Source organism: Rhopilema esculentum, chromosome 18 (assembly GCF_057945365.1).
Source record: "Rhopilema esculentum isolate cy_ngs chromosome 18, ASM5794536v1, whole genome shotgun sequence".
Lineage (NCBI taxonomy): Eukaryota > Metazoa > Cnidaria > Scyphozoa > Rhizostomeae > Rhizostomatidae > Rhopilema > Rhopilema esculentum.
Window position 1 is genome coordinate 6,001,948 of NC_142832.1, and position 13,792 is coordinate 6,015,739.

Genomic DNA, 13,792 nt, shown 5'->3' on the forward strand with positions numbered 1-13,792 from the left:
GAACCTTATCCCATAGAATCCCATAGAGATATCCCCCACTGATCTAAAAGTCTTTATCCCCGGATTCATGCGAAGGAGCTAACGCATGCTCATGGTTGTTGTGACACTGCGTAGAATCAACGTTGGCAGAGAGAACATCTAAGAACAAAGTGCTTGTTTTAATAAAAGATAAAAGTATCATCGAAAGGCATGAAGAATTTGGCAATATAAGAGGAACTTTCATTTAAGGACTGTAACAAAAGACATCTATAATAGCTCACTATTGAGCCGCATTGTGATAGGCCTTAGGCCATAATTGTTAGCCGATTCAAAATGGCACCCGTGGTTGCATTGGAAGTGGAGAATATCTCTTTGAATGACAAAGATGAAGAGAAAGAAAAACAAGAGGAGAATAAGATAAAGGAAGTCGAGTCGGTCTCGAGGCCTACGATTGGAATTATTTATCCACCACCGGAAGTAAGGAGTATCCTTTTTCATGAAAAGTAAAACTTTAAAGCGTAAGCTGGTTCCAGACGTTACAAATGTTGCAAAGAGGCCCATCTTTATTTTTCTGCAGCTGATTCCATATGTTTCATTTTCTTTGTCAAATTTTTGTCAACCTGATATTTGATCACACATTTTTGGTGGGGGTGAAAACAAGTTAAATAGATGCACATCTCAGAGTGCAGAATAACTTTTTGTGTGCAGGGAATTATTTTCTGCCGCTTATGCTTGCACGGGAACAAATCATGTGGCAAAATGGGAGGTTAAAAACTGTATGATTTTATATTTAAATAGCACTTGTAAGCTCCATGTTGAGATATTTGTATGAAAGTCTGTGCTGCAGCACAGATTGATCTATTTTTAAAAAAATGCTCGGAAATATACAATAAAAAAATTATTGCATTCCCCACGTATACCAAAACTTTGCAGTCTGGTGTAAATCTGAATATCTGATCTGTCTAGGTAGACTAGAGAAGTCCAGAGGCATTGTGCCCCCATGCCACCCAGGCTGGAAACTTTGTCACACGCCTGCGATATATTGCCCGCACACTCAAATTTTCAATCCGCACACTATTTGAATAATTGGCAGCGCAAAGTCCCTATTCGAATAAATTTTACATTAATAACAATACAAAATTTTTTAAAGTGCGTAATTTCAGACGCGCAGACAGGCGCGTGAACTTGCCGCACAAGAAACAAAGTTTCCAGTCTGGCGTGCCACTGTGCCCCTTTCAGGGACCATTCAGGAATTTGTCAACAATTTTGTGTCTGTTCAGCAAAATAAATTTGTATTTCATAGAAAAGCAAGAAAGTTCAAAGGAACTAGTCAGTGTAAAGAGGAATATATAAACAGAAAAAGTTTTCTGAAGACAGTAAAACACAGGTTGCGATCAACAATAGGCCAAGAAAGGTTAAATAAATGTTGAGCTTGACTTGTTTGGCACTCAGTTATGATGATGTAATCTGCAAGTTTTCTGGCACACTTTTCACGCACTAAAAGTTGTTTTATGATTATCCAATGTTTGAATGCCGATGCTGGCTTTTCTCTGACTGACTTATTGAAATCAGTAAAATGTTGTTTGCTGTATTTTTTATTCTTTCTGCATTAAAAAAACTTTAAAACCATTGTCATATTTTTAATTTAAAACCATTGTCAGAAAATTTACAAGCTGTGAACCACCCCCCCCCTCCCCCCTAAGGGTCACTAGCCACAACACCCCCAGTGTAGTCTACTCAATTATAAAATTGTTGTTTTGTTACAATAAGAAGATTGATCCAGGGTGAATTAGTAATGACAAGATATCAAAAGCCTTTGTCCTAAATTGTATGCTGTGCCATAGTGTTTTTCACCAGTGCACATCACCTGGAGTTTTGAGAATGACTACACAATAGTTAATCATTTTAGACTGATTAATGAGCTTTTCTGTGCCACATCATAAGCCATTTCCTTTTCAACAAAAATGCTACACCAAAGTAAATCAAAGCATTGCTCTATGCCAAATATGTGAGACTCTTGTCAAAGATCTCTTGAAAATAGGCACTCAAATTCATGATCAATTTGAATGGTACTCTGTGTACCAATTCTGATGAATGTTGTATGATAAGGTAATGTATGAATTGTCTTATAGTTGATGGTGCAGAATTAACATCCTCTGAAAAACATTGATGAAACCAGAGTTCAATTTAATGAAAATTTTTTAATGAGTTGATCTCCTTGACAGTGATAAGACATTGTTGACAAGACTGCAAATTTTGTGGCGAGAAATGGTATGTAATGTCTTTTGCCCTGTACTGATGTCTTCATATTTTGCTATTTTGCTATAGTTTAAATGTTTTTTTTATTTCAATATCTTGTTTATTCCAAGTGTTTATTTTGCGCCTTTTTAAAAATTCATAAGAACATGTTATAAATTTGGAATTTTGTATTGCACTGCTTCCAACCTGGCTTCTTCATGTCCTTTTACAATAAACTTTATATAAAAAGTAGATATTTTGTTTTGTAAAACATTTGTTTAAAAAACATCTCTTTTTCAAGAGTAAGTAGTTGTCTATTAGTTTCTATGCTTAACTTTTATCTGAATGATCACAGAAGTGTTATCTTCTTCTAAAAAGATTTTGCCTTTTCTATATTGACCTTTACTGCCTCTTTTTCATTCAGAAATTTTGTTTATTTAGGCCCAGAGTTTGAAGAAAGGATCAGAGCCAATGAAGCAAATAATCCAAAGTTTAATTTTTTGAACCCAAATGATCCCTACCATGCATATTATCAACATAAAAAGAAAGAGTTCCATGAAAATGATCAGCAAGGTAAATTGTCAATAATTGAGCTTTTTTTCCTAGAAAAATTATTTTAAGTCTTGTTCCTTGTATGCAAATTATCTATAGCTCCCTGCATCATTCAACTACATCTCCAACAGCCAGGTTCACACATTACCAGCTTGTTAGTAAACATAATATATCATTGTCCTGTAAATCATAGGTTTACTTTGACAATACATTTTGTGCCTAAGAACTCCTAAAGAACCAAATATAATACAGGCAGTTTTGCATTTTTCACAGCCTAAGTCTACACTGATTTTGTCATTTTCACAGGTATCACTCCAGCAGCTCCAAAGGCAGCCCCATCCCAACAAACTACTCAAATCAAGGTAACAACAATGACAATACATTATCATGAAAACATATGAAACAGATTGTTGAAGAGCGCAAGTTTATACTTGCTAGCTCCCACTTTTGGCTGTTCATAGTTGCCGCTATTAAAAAGCTTGTGCAATGTCCTTTTTCATAGGAATTCTTTTGTTTATGTCCCTGCGTCCCTGTTATGTCAAATGCATCCCTGTTTGTCAGAGCATGCCAAATTTGAAATATGAGAATTGGAAAATGGGGCATGCAATCATTCATAATCAGAAAACCAATGATGTCAGAAGAGGGATAATTCAGTGGATCTATTACCTTATCTTGTCAAAAAGCCCCTAAAAGCTGGTTGTTTATTGATTGCAGTGAGTGACTTGCCTGCATGAGCTTGTTTACCTGGCAAATAACTAAACAAAATTGCATTACCTAGCATCTTTATATTTGGCAATTTGAACACTACGATAGATTCTATAGAAATTATCTCATAGCAACTGAAGCCACTTTCAAAAGATTGTGCAGTGTCAAGGCAGCCTTATGCTTTGAAATTATAGCATAATTATTTCGTAAATGAAAAATATATTTGAGAAAACATTTTAAAACTTAGTATATTACTCAACTCATGGCCACTTTCAATATAAAACATCAGTTGAAAGGGTCAGGGTTTTTATAATCAAGGATTTGATTATGATTTGATTGAGTTTTTGAGCTAAAAATATGATTAGGCTAGGAAGTCTTTACTTTTCTATTTAGATTTTAAAAAAGGAAACATTTTCAATTGCAATTTATGTTATAATGTTGTTTTTTTCAAGCAAATCAAGCAAGCTGTTCCACAAGTGACTGAGCCAGTTGTGCCGAAAGAGCCTCCACCAGATTTTGAATTCATTGCTGATCCCCCCTCAATATCTGCTATTGATTTGTAAGTCAATAATTTTTGCTTGTCTTTAAATTAACATCTTTAAATCATGATACTGGCACATACTTTGTTGAGGGTGGCTATATATTGTCATGCAGGTTTTAGTATTTATCAAAAAATTTAAGATAGAAGTGATAAAAGCTAAGTATTATCTAATTTGACTAATTTTTTGGATCAGAAGCATTTATTTTTCAACTTCATGTTGAGTAATAAAAGGTACTTTAGTATGTTAGAATTTTTGGGCTGGCAGCTTGATAATATTTGTATTATGAGGAGCCTTGCTGTGCAACAAAAAAAATTTTCATCTGACTGGAAGCTTGCTTGCCTCAACAGGGGAGGCTGTAGCCAATACAGTCTCCTTGTTGCCACTCTGCTAATAACCTAAGAAATGTGATTCATTTCAAGGCAGATGTCTAAGCATATATTTCTACATTCAATTGTGCTGTTTTCAATAATATTTTGTCCTGTCACATCAATAATTTCCTGTTTGAAAGTTAAGTGGTACCTGTGAAATATATGCATATAGATAAAAGATTTCTCACTTTGAGCAAAAATTACTTTAGGACATTGTGTTTGCATTAAATTGTTGAACATTGTTACCCGTTCCCTTTTTATGAAATAACATTTCTCTCTTATTTCAGGGATATTGTTAAATTAACAGCACAGTTTGTTGCTAAAAATGGCAGAACTTTTCTAACTAATCTCATTAACAGAGAACAGGTAATCATCCACTGAAAATACAATTCCCTTTCAATACATCCACAGAAAGCAGTGGGACATTTTTTGCAATGACCAAACTTTTAAGCCTAGAATGAAATTTTGCTCATATAGGAGATGTTCACACATTTTTACCTATCCATTCTAATTGTTTTTCTATCATGTAATTTTCTTAAGTATCCAAACACCATCTTTTGTGCTTTTGGGGGTGGTTTACCTTACCTCTCTTTCAAGAACTGAATACTTTGTTAAACTCTTCTTTGCAGTATATTAATCCATTGATCCACTGGTCTCCTTCATTTTTATTTTTCGCCTAGACATTCTTGTGATCCAACTCTCATCACCATAGATTTTTTTGGTGTAATTTGGCTTGTGATGCTGGCTTTCATCACTGATTCATAAGCTTGCCCAAAAATAAGTTGCATACATAATTGTATAAATTACAAGCATTGTAAGTCTTCAACAGCTTTCTAGCTGCTTTCCATAAATTGTGATATGTAGATGAATAACAACTCCCAATTTGTTTTATAGAGGAACTATCAGTTTGATTTTCTGAGACCACAACACAGTTTGTTTCAGTACTTCACCAAACTTGTTGAACAGTACACAAAGGTATGGTATGATATCCTGCTTTTTTGTAAAACCTTGAATTTTTATCTGCTTGGTTTAGTTTGTTACATCAAGAATTGCCTCTCCAATGTAGTGCCCTTAAATTGATCAAGATATTGCAGTAGTATCATGTGTTTGGTAGCCAAAGAAAATTGAAGTCAGATTGGCATGTGAAATGTGACTGAAACTTTTTCATTAACCCATTTGATGTATACTGGTTGTGTAATCTGTAGTTTTATATAAAAGGCAACTGACTTTTCTTGGTGATTTCAAACAAACCACCAGCAGCTCATTTTATGTTCTTGATCAAAAAGTGGACATTCCGAAAATTGATTTCCCTTTAAGCCAACAATATGATAAATGAGTTGTAGTCAAACCCATGGGTCCGGCGTTACTGTTCGTTCCAGGGAGATGTCTGTTGTTCAAGGCTTTGGCTGCAGGCAATGAGTTGTAGTCAAACCCATGGGTCCGGCGTTACTGTTCGTTCCAGGGAGATGTCTGTTGTTCAAGGCTTCTGTTTCATTGATTTAGTCAAATATTGGATTCTTCACATTTGAAGTCTTCATTACCATCTTGAATTTTTATAGGTATTGTTACCGCCTTCTGATCTTGACAAAAAGTTGAAAGGAAATGTCGATGACCCATTCAAGGTTGGTATTCTCTTTTGAGAATTAGAATAGTATATACTAAAGTTTATGGTTTTGAAGCCAAGATCGGCTGTTTACCTTTGGTCCTGCTAGCAGCACCTTCCGACCTCCTAGCAAAATACTTAATAGCAATACAAAAGTATTATGCAGTGGGAATACGAAAAACAACCTACCTCATCATGCTAGGAGGGTGCCTTTTCTGACGGGCATTCCCCCTTCTTACGGATTACGTAACCCCATCTTTACTTTTTTAATTCTCTTTTTCCAGCTTCCCTCCATACGCATCTAAGATTTCACATGTCATGTTATAAAATTTGTGCCACGTTTCCACGATTTCGTACGGTTTCACCATTGGGATACATGGTTTATATCATAGATGATGAACCAGTTTTATTTGCCCATTCTCTCTGTATTTTTCTGTTACAAGATAGTATGAATATAGATTTATTGACTTTTTTTGCTAGGTATATGACATCGTCCAACATCGAGTGGAATGGGCCAGGTATCAGGAAAGGGAAAGGAGAAAAGAGGAAGAGGAAAGAGAACGCGAAAGAGGTAGGATGCTGGTGAATTTCTTGATTCAATCATTAATCCCTGCAACAACTGCTTGCCAGAACATTATGCAGATAATTGCTCTTTCACAGTAGTCCCAGCAAAATTAAGAAAACACCGCAGCTTACAGAAATGTATATTTTTGACTTTATGTGTCTCCCCCCACCCCTTTAAAAATTCTTCATTCGTCAATGTACGACATTCTAGCATTGGAAAGAATTTAAGCCGAATCTGTCTGAGGGGGGCGAGGAATGTCTGAAGAGGGGAGGGAGAAGTTATTAAAAGATAGAACAGTTTACGATCATGTGCTGTGCACAACTGCAATGTCTGCCAAGCCAAGTAATGAGTTTAATTAACTTTACTTTTGTTTGTTTCATTTATGATCTTTATGCAAACAATTTTTTGGTGGCACAAATTGGTGGTACTTTTGGTGGATCAAGTTATGATCTTTATTTGTAATTAAGCTTCATTTTTATCATAAACCATATGTGCAACCATCATTTTAACTAACAAAGCTTTGGCAGTTTCTGAGCATTAAAATAACCCAATTTCTATCTTTTGCAGTCGCCTTTGCCCAAGTTGATTGGCACGATTTTGTCGTTGTTGAGACTGTGAACTTCAGAGAAGACGAAATTGGTAAACAAACTGCTATTTTTATCAGCTGAGTTCCAATGTATCCCTTTCCACTTGAAATATCGTCCCAAAGGGAAGGTACCTAGAGGAACTACCTATGACGCAGTTGATATTTGAAAGAACATATGAGAAACCATCCTCTAAGCAACTAAGAAGGACTTTCCTTAAAATATGTTTCCACTTTGATTTATCACAGATACTCCTGAGAATGGTCTGAGAATTTTCCTGGCAATTTTATCATAACGGACGACTTTTGCAAATACAGGTCTTTCACAAAGCCGAGAAATACACCGTTATTGTCTCATTAGTTGCAATTCATTTGTAAAGACTCTTTTTCTCCTTTTTGTAGCCAATCTGCCTCCGCCTGTTACATTGGAGCAACTTGGCGCCAGAATTCTCGCACAAGAAAGATTCGAACGCATGCAGGCACGTCTCCACTTAATGAAACTTGTTTGATAATTTTTGGCATTTCATGATCTTAGTTTCAACATGCCCAAAAAAAGAATCAATATCCAAAAGATAGCCAAATCTTGCTTGCAGCTAGATTAATCCGAATTTTGTTGTTTTGCTTTAGGAAACTGGTGAAATCAATGCAGAGGAAATGGAAATGGAAGTGGAAGATGATGAAGAAGAAGATGGAATAGAAAGTGGCATCGACAAATCCAATGTATGTCCTTTTTGTGTATTTGTTATATCATATTCATTGGATATATGCTTTTTTGAGTTGGCTACGTCAATATTTTTTATTTTCTTTTAACACAATTTGAATTATTTTAGCACACGAGTCACATTTTTGAATTTAACATCCCCATCTCCCTTCAACTTTTCTAGTTGTGCCTTATAAATTTCTGCTTAGTTTTACATATATAAAATGAAAAATTAAAATCTATAGAATTAAAATAACTGTGTTTAGAAAGCGATATATTTTTTGGTACAAAGCAAAAAACTTTTACCATAGGCTGCAAGAGACAGTAATCGCCCACCGTCGCCTCCGCATCCACCATCCGCCGAGATGAAACAGCCGCCTTTACCACCAACGGCGCCAGGGCCTAATGTCAACATTCGAAGGGACTATGACCCGAAGGCCCCTAAGCCGCCACCACCTTCAAGTGCCCCTCCTCCTGACAAATACTTGATATCACCTTTGACTGGAGAGAAGGTCCCTGCGGAGGCTATGGCCGAACACATGAAGATCAATCTTCTGGACCCACGGTGGAAGGAGCTTAAACAAAGGGCTGCTGATGAGAAACGGCAGCAAGAGCAAATGTTTGCCGAAGGTGATTGTTTTTGATTGTTTTTGATTGCTTTTGATTGCTTTTGATTGCTTTTGATTGATTTTGATTGATTTGATTGTATTATCCACTGGTCAACTTTTTTCTTTTGATTGATTTGATTGCTTATCACAGGAATACGTTGATACGCAGTTCAATCTATAGCCTACCATTACACGGTTAAACTGATGGCCTTGAATTAACCACTTTACATGTTATTCCAAAAATTTTTTTTAAACCTTTCAGTATTCTCCTTTTTTTTATTATCCACTTTTATGGCTCCCCAACCAATGTAATTAACTCTTAATGCAAAGTATGAAATTTTATGCTTTACAATACGTTATAAATTTAACCCAGTTTCAGCTCGTTTCTTTAGCCTATGTTTTTTTTAATAAGGCATTTGAAATTTCCTTTGAAGTGTTTCCCTGTCCTTTGCAATTTTTTATGTAGTTGTTATCTTCCATACGGCCCGAAAATAGGTCAGAATAAGCCAGACATCTATTCCGCTTTAATGTTATCTTGTCAATTTTACATGTTTTGTGTCTTTGACCATAGGGGTGTCTGTTGGTTCAACTTTGAAAGATCTAGCCCAGTATCGTCCTGATATCTTCGGTGTCGGAGCCGAGGAAATAATGATTGGGAAGAAAGCAGGTGACGAAGATAAAAGAGGAGATAAAGTGGTCTGGGATGGACACACAGCCAGTATGGAACGTGCAACGAAACTCGCTCAAGCTAATATTACCCTAGAGGAACAGATCGAGGCTATTCACAAAGCCAAAGGACTTATGTACGTTGCCTGTAATTTTCTATACAGTAGGGTATTTTTTAAATAACACCAGCAAGTCGGCAAGCCTCGGAAAATAAACCTCTTTTTTACAGCTCTGGTACTATAAGCCTTCTTCTGCAAAGATCTTTGTTCTGGCATTGCAAAATTACTTCACTTAGGGGGCAGCTAATAAATTGTGGTAGGAACATACGAAGCATGTTAGAAATTGGCTCTTCTTTTAAGTTTTTCCTTGTTTCACATATTATTCATTCTTAAAGTATTACGGTTGAGCTTCTATATGACGAGGAGTTTGTATTCTCAGGTTTTCCAATTGTATATTTGAAACTGGAAGGAGAGGGGCCTCAAGACGAAATGAAATAGGAAATAATCAATTTTCTGGTTTTTTAGTGTATCTTTTTTTCTTCAAAAGTTGAACAAAGTGATATCTGCTCTCGGATCCATTTGTGTATTGTTTTATAGTTAAGAGAAACCCCTGTTCCAATTCCTAGTGAGCATATCATTATAATTGCAGTGCTCCTCTTGGACGCTTAACCGTTACTGATATTTTGATATTAAATTGTCATATATTGAATGAGACTGTCGTGCATTGAAAAATAGATACAATCTAAATTCAGTTTTATTGTTTGTTATACAGCGCCACTGATGATGAAGGAAAAATTGGTCCGTCAGTTCCCAAACCCCCTGAAGCAACCGACTTCGGCTACAGGCCACAGCCCCCACAGATGAGCACACACGGCGAGCCCCCCAAACGCCCAGAACCACCGAGGCAGCCAGAGCCTCCACCCCTTATCCAACCACCACCATTGCTACCCACATCGAAGCAAGGAAACCCTCTTGGTGACCATCATCCCCCTTCGATGGGTTTGCCCCCACCTCCTATTCTACCCCCACCTGTTCCACCTCTAGTGATGCAACCACCTATTCCACCACCAAATGTGAAACCAGGATTGCTGGGTGAGTGCTTCCCTTTTTTGATATATTTTTTATTTATTAAGTTTTGAATTACTTTTGCTAAATTTTTTATGAAAGAGTTACCTTTGTTTTGGTGAACTCCGCAATGTAAAGTTGTTTCCAGTTTGGTCCTTTCTCAGAGAAATATCCCTCCATCTTTTCATAAAAACCGCATAAGGTTACCTTAAAGCACTTTTTACTTCTCCGAAATTTGTTTTTTTAAAAAAAGGTAGCCTCTGTCACTTTCATCTGGCTGCTGTGATTAATGTAAAGGAGACATGTGATTAGTGAAAAGAAGACATGTGACTAGCGTAAAGGAGACATGTGATTAGTGTAAAGGAGACATGTGATTAGTGAAAAGGAGACATGTGATTAGTGAAAAGGAGACATGTGATTAGTGAAAAGGAGACATGTGATTAGTGAAAAGGAGACGTGTGACTAGCGTAAAGGAGACATGTGATTAGTGAAAAGGAGACATGTGATTAGTGAAAAGGAGACATGTGATTAGTGAAAAGGAGACGTGAAAATTCATTACCCTAAATTTTGCTAGATGTTGAATCAGTTTTATTGCAATTTCTCTTATAATGCTCTTGTTTTTGCACACAATTTACAGTTGATTTTTTTCTGGTAAAATGATGAAGTTGGAAATTGACAGACATTGCCAAGAAATAAACAGCAACTTTGTTAATGCTGAATTTACTTTCGCAGCCCGTTCACCATAATGAAAATGATGATAACAACGCTAATGTTTATACAAGATCTAAATTTGAGAAGTTTAAATAGAACTTTAAAACAGCCTGTCATATGATCTAATTAAAAGGCCTTATGACGGACTAATATTTTTCTGTTGTTATTAAGTTTCTAAGCAGCATTCTTAATTCGACCATTAAACGACGACTCATTTCATCCGTTTCAGGACTTGCCCCAGGTCAGGCACCTCCAGGTGTTCCAATGCCCCCCGTCCCTCTTCCTCAAGGTCTTCCTCAACCAATACCACCACCACAATTACCAGATAGCTTGCAGGAGGATAGGTCAGATGAACCATATGCCAAGCGTTCACGAATGGACGGTGATAATGAGCTGATGGGTGAACAAGAGTTCTTGGCGACGCACCCAAGTCCGGTCACTTTCAAGGTGCAAGTTCCGGAAATGAGAGAAAAGACGGAATGGAGATGTCACGGGCAAGCGTTAATGTTTACGTTGCCTTTGACTGACCAGGTATTGAATCCTCTCCATACATGTTTTTCAATAAGTATTTAGGTACACTGACTGTGTCATATTTAGCCATTTGTAGGGACAAGCCCCCTTTAAATAACATCCAATTAATAAAAAGCACCAAGTAGAATGCTCTCTTATTAATGAGCACCCAGTTAATAGATCGCGTACTTAAGAGTGCTAAGTAGATGGATCCCGTACTCAAGGCGCCGAGTAAAGATATCACTCCCCCAGCAAGATGAATAAGGAACTAAAGTAGTCTAACTGAATCTCCCATTTCGTGGGTAGTTTCGCAGTGGAACGAGCCCTCTTGTCCAAAGCAAAACTATGATATCATAACATTTGTTTGCTTTTCTTAACATTTGCCATGCAACTTAACACATTTTCCTTCAAATTAGAAATTTGATCTCAAGAATCTTTTCTAAATATTTAAGTTTGAAAGGCTGATCAGCTAGTCTCATATTTTGTATATGCATGAAAGGAATCGATCAAATTTATCTTTGTTGTATATGCATTCTCTTCAATGTGCAAAAGTAATGTTTTTCACAGCTGTTTGCATTTACCGTTCTTCTCTATAAACCAACTGCTACCTTCCCTTCAAGCAATCTGCGTATTTCTTTTCCAGATTTCAGTCATCAAGGCAAAAGTCCACGATGCAACTGGTATGCCTGCTGGAAAACAGAAGCTTCAAATCGAGGTTAGTTGGTGATTTATTACAAAATATGTTTACCGCATATTCAACATTTGACCATTTTAGAATAATCAGGTACTGTCTCGTGCAAAATTATAAGCAAGAAAACTGCCATCCTCTCAACATTTCAAGAACATGTGTTGACAGACAGCTTTCGTTTGGGGATAATTGACTGTTTTCATTCGCCAGTAGCTGCAAATAGTTTATAACCAAACAATTTCCTTTTTGAAAAAGCTTTTGAAAAAACGGTAGAGAGCAAGACTTGGTATAAAATTGTTTTCTAATAGAAGATGAAACAAAATTTGGTTTTTTTTGTGATATCATTCATCTTTTCATCTTACAGACCATGTTCATAAAAGACTCAAACACGCTGGCTTTCTACAACTTCACGTCAAATACAGTCGTTGGCTTGCAGCTGAAGGAGCGCGGTGGAAGAAAGAAATAACTTTCTAAGCTCTCATTTTCAGACGTTTCATACCGGTAACTTTAGAGACGGTACTAAAGACTATTTGAAGATTTACAGAACTGCAAAGAATTCTCTAGACTATAGTCTTAAACCGACTTTCTTTAATTAGCTCAACTTGAAATAACTCTCCGGACTTTCCATAAGTGTCTGCTGTCGATTTTCCCGAAAAGACTCGCTAAATGTACAGTGTCTTTTATATTATGATACTTTACTCATTCTCTTCTCAAGTTTATAGTCACAGTCGGACCTACATCATCCAGCTTAGCCAGCCGATTCTAAGCAAGCAGGTGTCTATATTTGGCTCTGAAGCTTAAGCTTAGATGTGTAGCTTCTTGCTTTTTCTGGTAAACAGTAAGATGTTTTTCTAGAAAGATGATCGTCAACCATGCGTTTTTTCATTTCTGTGTGTTACCTTTTACTGATTTGGTATTATTAGTTGATAAGAACCACCAAAGTGACGTCATTCAAGTGTACCTATCTAGCTTACCTTCGGTATTCAGTTAACTGTTAGAACTGACCCCTTATAAGGCAAAGGAAAACCAATGGTTGGTGGCATTTTGCCTTCGTACATGTTTATTTATTTTAACAACACTACTCGATTGTTGTTCTCACGACCTGTACACTTTAGTGCAGCGTGAATCTGCCCCTAATCTCCTACTTGAATTTGGGTTTTCTTTCAATTCTAAGCATCAGCTCAATTTTAGGCTTTCAATTTCCTATCGAGCATCGATTCGTTTCTCTGGCATCTTGAGCTCCTTTTTGGGCTCTTGCATCTTGAGCTCCGAAATGTATACAACATTAAAAACATGTCAAAACAGGAACAGACGTTGACAAGCATTTAGATTTTGAAAGATCGAGAAATGAAAAACAATTTTAATAAATTCATACATTGCAAAGAACGCGGATGATCAGACTGTAACGTACGTTTTTGTGCTAGTAAAGCAATGATGTGATAAATTTCCCACCCACACCAACACCAAATAAAGATAACCATATTTCTTACCAAATTCTTAAAATATCGAACCCAGGGGGCTTCAATTGTTGTCAGCATTTTTGGGATACCTGTTCATCTATTTTTGATAATATTCACAAAATTGCCTGAGTGCTGTAATTTGCGGGTAGAAACATGACTGATAGATATAGTTTCTTTAGGAATGTCTGAACTTAGGTGCATGGGAGTCAGCCTTTTTGTAATTGCCAAAAGTGATCAAATTTTTGCGGAG

General features: G+C 36.6%; 1 protein-coding gene across 1 annotated transcript; it reads left to right on the forward strand.

Moving 5' to 3' along the window:
• Window positions 1-62: 62 nt before the first annotated feature.
• LOC135680821 (splicing factor 3A subunit 1) lies at window positions 63-12,957 on the forward strand. Its single transcript, XM_065195022.2, has 18 exons — window positions 63-463; window positions 2,212-2,250; window positions 2,659-2,790; window positions 3,076-3,131; window positions 3,927-4,033; window positions 4,672-4,750; window positions 5,279-5,359; window positions 5,944-6,006; window positions 6,468-6,558; window positions 7,120-7,191; window positions 7,538-7,614; window positions 7,763-7,855; window positions 8,147-8,465; window positions 9,015-9,246; window positions 9,881-10,200; window positions 11,114-11,415; window positions 12,038-12,109; window positions 12,447-12,957. Exons 1-18 carry the CDS (start codon window positions 313-315, stop codon window positions 12,546-12,548), a joined length of 2,388 nt encoding a protein of 795 aa, XP_065051094.2. The 5' UTR covers window positions 63-312; the 3' UTR covers window positions 12,549-12,957.
• The last annotated feature ends 835 nt before the right edge of the window (window positions 12,958-13,792 follow it).